This window comes from Dioscorea cayenensis, chromosome 7, assembly GCF_009730915.1.
Source record: "Dioscorea cayenensis subsp. rotundata cultivar TDr96_F1 chromosome 7, TDr96_F1_v2_PseudoChromosome.rev07_lg8_w22 25.fasta, whole genome shotgun sequence".
In the NCBI taxonomy this organism is placed as follows: domain Eukaryota; kingdom Viridiplantae; phylum Streptophyta; class Magnoliopsida; order Dioscoreales; family Dioscoreaceae; genus Dioscorea; species Dioscorea cayenensis.
The window spans coordinates 11181719-11187718 of record NC_052477.1 but is presented as its reverse complement, the minus strand read 5'-3'; the positions used below and the strand labels follow the sequence as shown (position 1 = coordinate 11187718).

General features: G+C 37.2%; 1 protein-coding gene across 1 annotated transcript in view; it reads left to right on the top strand.

Annotated features, from left to right (window-relative positions):
- The first annotated feature begins 2399 nt into the window (after positions 1-2399).
- LOC120265074 (putative laccase-9) overlaps positions 2400-6000 on the top strand; it is a 51549-nt gene continuing 47948 nt past the window's right edge. Inside the window, exons 1-3 of the mRNA XM_039272990.1 lie at positions 2400-2549; positions 2799-2948; positions 3033-3278. Coding sequence (XP_039128924.1) covers positions 2400-2549; positions 2799-2948; positions 3033-3278 — 546 coding nt within the window. The remainder of the gene's footprint in view (positions 2550-2798; positions 2949-3032; positions 3279-6000) is intronic.

Genomic DNA, 6000 nt, shown 5'->3' with positions numbered 1-6000 from the left:
CGTGGGTGTGGAAATTCCACATGCCCATGTGGATACTCGACTGCAGCCCTTATAAAAGCCGCAATTTCAGAAATTTTAGAGGATTCTTTCCCTATTCTCTTCCTATATTTTTTCCATCTATGGAGGTATTACGTGGCTAGGGGTTTAGATAGGCTTTGGCTAGGTCTTTGGAGTGGTTCCTGACCTTCGATATCAAGTTCCTTTGGAAGATTGTTATGGGGGAGCTTTCATCGGCTTCGATTCAATGAGGTGTGCCCTAGGCTTGCCGAGGGAACCCTTGGAGAAGATGAGGCAACTCCACAAGACCATCGATCTGAGACTACTGAGGGGTTTACTTATTGATTACATGCTTTTTATATTCGATTTTCATTATTGATTGTATCTTGCTCCATGGAGAGCTAAACCCTAGTGGGTGCTTGGATTTGTAAATCCTAGGATGATTTTGTTTCATTAATATTATATTTATTTAATTGATGTTTTATTTTTAGTTCCAACCGTGAATTCTTGTCGCATTGATTTTACCTTAGAGTGAGACTAGGATTGAGAATCTATCTTGGTAATCTTTGTGCATGAGTGAAACACCATGAGGGATTAGAACAAAAGCAAGGTTGGAGAGGGTCGAGAGGGTGAGTCGAGAGGTAGCGGAATGTCCCCTTTCCTTTCTGATGTGATTTATCCTACCTCCATATTCCAGGAGTTCTTTGTGGTCATGATAGAGTGAAGTGCTAAGAGACAAACTTCGCTGGGGATTAGTTGCGCAAGTAACAGAGTGAAGCGTTGAAGTAATCCTTAGTGCTGGGGCGTAGTTGTGACTAGGGGTCTTTCGCTTGGACCAAATGGTTAGATCTATATTAGGAAATAGGGTTTATCACTTAGAGTCCCGAGATCTTCATACAACCCACTACGGTGTGGCGTCGAGAGTATCCCTTTCCACTTTGGGGCATAGTGTGAGGGTTAGTCACGATTGAGTATCCCTTTCCCTTTGGTGCCCCATCTTCTATCGATTTGCCCTCTCCTTATTCCTATTGTGTCTCTTCCTTCTTTTCAGTATCTTCATTTGCACTGATATTTTTCACACAACTCTTGAATCATCTTCACCACAGTTAAATAGCAATTCTTGTGTTTCCAAGCATTATTCCATGTGGATCGACTACCCACTCGGTAGGGGTACTTTATTAGCTTGATAACCCATAGCACTTACAATACGCACTCATAAGGGGTGTGTCATAGCTTGATACATGTGGGATCATCTTACGAGGCGGAGGATTGGGACCGGGCGTGGGATTGGAGGGACTATATCACTTGGACCATCTTCATCATCCCATTCCTCGACCTTTTTGCAATTGTTGCATCTGTGTGTTCTCTCCATCATTGGCATCATCGTCTTGGTCACCTGTCTAGTGCTTGCCTGAATCTCTTAACTACTTCAGGTATTCTTGATTCTAATTCTACTACTTTTTTACATCCATGTATGGGTTGCCGACTAGTTAAAACCGCGACTCTTCCTTTTCTCATCATGTGAATCTCTTTTTAGATTCTTCTTTTAACCTTATTCACTCTAATGTCTGGGGTCCAGCCCCACTCTTATCTCTTGGTGGGTTCTCCTACTATATCAGTTTTATTGCTGATTTCTCCCGTTATACTAGGCTTTAACTAATGCGTTCTCAATCTGAAGTCTTTGCCATTTATTCTCAATTTACACAAATAGTAAATGCTCAGTTCAGCAAACGCATTAAATTCTTTCGCCCTGATGGGGCATGTGAGTATCTCTCTACAATGTTTAAAGAGTTACTCTCTATTCACGTTACTCTGACTCAACAATCATGCCCTCACATACCTGCTCAAAATGGTGCTGTTGAGCGTAAGCATTGTCATATCTTGGACACTGCTCATGTCCCTTCTCTTGTCTTCTACTGTCCCTCAAACTTTTTGGGTTATGGCTATTTTTACCTCTGTCTATCTCATTAATAGAACTCCTTCATCTTCTCTTTCTAGTATCACACCTTATGAGCATCTTTACTCTCAATCTCCCTCTTATGGTTACCTTCGTACCTTTGGTTATACTTGTTTTTGTGCTTTTGCCCACTATTGAGTGAACCAAAATCTCTCCTCGTTCTGCCAAGTGCATTTTTCTAGGCTATAGCTCTGAACACAAAGGCTATCGTTACTATGATCCTTTATCCTACCGTCTTCGCATTTTCCATTATGTAACCTTTCTTGAAGACACACCTTACTTTTTTTCATCTTATCCGAATCATTCTTTTCTTCAGTCTTCCTCTAGTGCATCCTTTTCCTTCCTTGATAGTATTCGAGGTTTTACCATCACTTTGTTAATTTTGTGCATCCTCCTATAATCTCCACTAACATTTCCTTTATTCCTCCATCCTCTGGGTACATTGATGGTTCTGGTGATTCGCCTCCTCTTCCTTGCTGGCTCACCTTCTCCTGAAGATGCTCTTGATACCTTATATCATTACCCAGACTGCATTCGTCATCCTCCTGCTCAGTATGCACTTTCTCTTTCCTCTACCTACTCCCAAGAGTTCCAGGTATTCCTTGTTATTGTTCACTCCCATTGAGAGCCATAGTCTTATCATGAGACTGTGAGTTATCCCCATTGGAAGTAGGCTATGACAGAGGAACTCGAAGCTCTTTAACGCATGTATACATGGGATCTTGTTCCACTTTTCTCTAGTATTACTGCTATTAGCTGTCGCTGGGTCTATCGAGTCAAAAGCCGAGCTAATGGTAGTATTGAGTGCCACAATGTGCATCTTGTTGCTCGTGGTTTCACTTAGGACTATGGCATTGACTATGAGGAGACATTTGCTGATGTAGCGAAGTTGACTACTGTTCATATTTTTTTCACTATTGCAGCTGCTCATCACTGGCCACTTTATCAGTTAGATGTGACTAATGTCTTCTTACATGAGGATCTTTCTGAGGATGTTTATATGACTCCTTCTCCTGGTTTCTCTCATCCTCCTCAGCATGCATGTCATCTTCATCAGGCTATTTATGGACTCAAATAGGCTCTTCACACTTGGTTTGAACAATTTCGCAGTGTGGTCCTTGCTCTTGGTTTCACTAAGAGCTCTCCTAATTATACCTTCTTCACTCGGCAGATTCCTCAAGGCCTCACTATTCTTCTTCTTTATGTTGACGATATGGTCATTTCTGGTGATGATGTTGATACTATTCTTTCTCTAAAACAGCGGTTACACACCGAGTTTCAGATGAAAGGCCTTGGACCTCTTCGTTACTTTTTGAGTCTTAAGGTCATTTATTCTCATCGAGGTTACTTGGTATCTAAATATAAGTACATTTTTGATATTTTTCGATGAGCTGGCATTACTAATCTCCGCACTACCTTCACTCCTATTGAGTTGCATCATCGTCTCTCTTCATTTGATAGTGAGTTATTAACTAATCCTACCCGCTATTGAGCACTTATGGGTGCTCTTATTTATTTGACCATCACTCGGCCTGATATTGTGTATGTTGTTTGCATCCTTAGACAGTTTGTCAGTGCTCCCCGATCTACTCATTATGCTGCACTTCTACAGGTTCTTCAGTACCTCCATGGCACCATCACTTGATCTCTACTTTTTTTGTCACGTCCTCACTTGAGTTGCGCGTATATTGTGATGTTGACTGGGTAGGTGATAGCTTGATTGGAGATTTACTAATGGTTTTACGCATTTTCCTTGGAGATTCACTTATCTCTTAGAAAAGTAAGAAACATTCTACTATTACTCTTTTCAGCTCTCGAAGTTTGAGTATGGTGCTATGTCCTCCATTGCTATGGAAGTTCTTTGGTTGCATCGGATTTTTGATGGACTTTGGTGTCTCCACATACATCCCTCTCTGCTATCTATTGTGATAACCAAAGTGCCATCAAAATTGCTGCAAATCCAGTGTTTCATGAGTGCACAAAGAATTTTGAGGTCTTGGTTCACTTTGTTCATCATCATTATCTTGCTTGTAGTATTCTTCTTCCAGTATCTTGCCTCTACTTGTACGTTCTTTGATTGTTTTACTAAGGCCCATCTGTTGCTCAATTTCAGGTTCTAGTTGACAAACTCTTGGTTTTACAACCCACCGTGAGTTTGAGGGTGCATTAGAGTAATATACATTAGAGTAATATACATTTTATGTATAACATATATGTACCTTGTATCTTTCTGTTCATACATACTCATACACACTCATGTATCTATATATTGGGTTTGTTACCCTAATGAGAACATTGCCTCTTCTCACATTATCTTACATTGTCCATCAAATTTCTTTTGATCTATACTGCTTGTAATTGATAAGAGATCGATTCATTGGGTTTTCTGCTAATCTGAATCTCTTAATCTATGATGTATATGATTTTGATGATTTTTTAAGGAAATTAAGAAAACCTTTTCCTTTTGTAGGGAGTGGTTGAATTACACTTTTGAGGCATTTTGGATATTTTTCCTAATAATAATTCATTCGATGGAATTAAGTTCAATTTTGGTTAAAATAACCAATGATTTACGATTCACCAATCATACAGCAGTAATTCTTGCTTTCATTTATGCATATATTTTTCTGTTGGTAATTCTTGCTTTAACCAATCACATAGTTAATTTATTCTTGTTCCTTATCATGCAATAGGAGGAACTTCTTTCATTAATTCCTTTGCAAGTAACTTGTCTTGATTAAAAGAAAGGGAGATGACACCAAGTTTGTTGCCAAGGTATTTTTTCTTTAATTGGAGAAAAATGTTTTTAGTGAAACTACCTTATCCTCTATATATTCTAATAATAATTGTTTACAACCAAAGTTGAAGGATTGTAATGAGTTATACTATTCATATAAAGCTGTATCTGCTAACCCAAGTTTGTATTTTTAAAGGCAATTCAAAATATTAAAGTCAAATTTATCTCTTGTGCTAGTGACTTTCTTACCTATTTTACTTGAATTATTATGTTTTGGAAATGGTTCCAGTTTGTATTATGTTTTTGTGATGATAAAATTAGTATAAATGGTTTGATATTACCTTTTTGTATGAAATTATTTTGATGTTATTTTTATATTTAAAACTAAGCATGCTATGAATTTTATATTTAAGCATTTAATACTTCATTATTTGACTTTAATTACAATTATAGTGCTTTATTTTACAATGCTTATTTACTTATGTAGGATAACTCATAGTTAAAGATCAAGAGATTTGAAGATAAGGAGGCTATAAGAAGCTCTTTACTTTGTATAATTAAGCAAAAATACATTGTAATAGAGGTAGATAAATTAAATGGTGTGAAGTTCTTTACTTTGTGTAATTAAGCAAATTATATTGTACTTGAGATGCTCATGGCTTGTTAATAAAAATAAATGAAATTGAAGATAGGATATTTATAATTTTCTTTCAAGATTTGTCAAAAGCTTTGCTTATGATTAGCAAAGGAATACACTAAATTCAATCTAGCTAATGAGCAAATTTTAGACGTGGTCATAACTGTCTCTAATGGCAAAAGTCGATAGTTTTGAAGCGGTTATAACCATCTTTAAAATAAATTATTAGTTTTTTGAGGGTGATTATAACCACCTCAAAAAAATTCTAAAAACATTAGTTTTAGTGGTAGTTATAGTCACGAGTGCGAAACCATGGAGGAGTTTAAAAATTATTAGTTTTTGAGGGTGGTTATAACGCCTCTACAACTTATAATTTTTAGAGGCAATTATAACTACCTCTAAACTAGCTACTAGAAACTACTTCCAAAGCTAAAACTTACCCTAATGGTTGATACAAATCGGCTTTAATGTGTAGAGCTAACTTTATTTATCTAGGGTGGTTTATAGTTGGTGAAAAAGACTAGTACTAAAGCTATAGAGGTAGTTAAATCTGCCTCTATAGGGTTTGAAAGCCACTTCTAAAACCCTTTTCTAGCGTAGTGGTTTTTATCTTGCTTTTTAAGATTTACTTAGGGATCATTTCAAGAAACCCTTATTAAAGGTGAATCAACA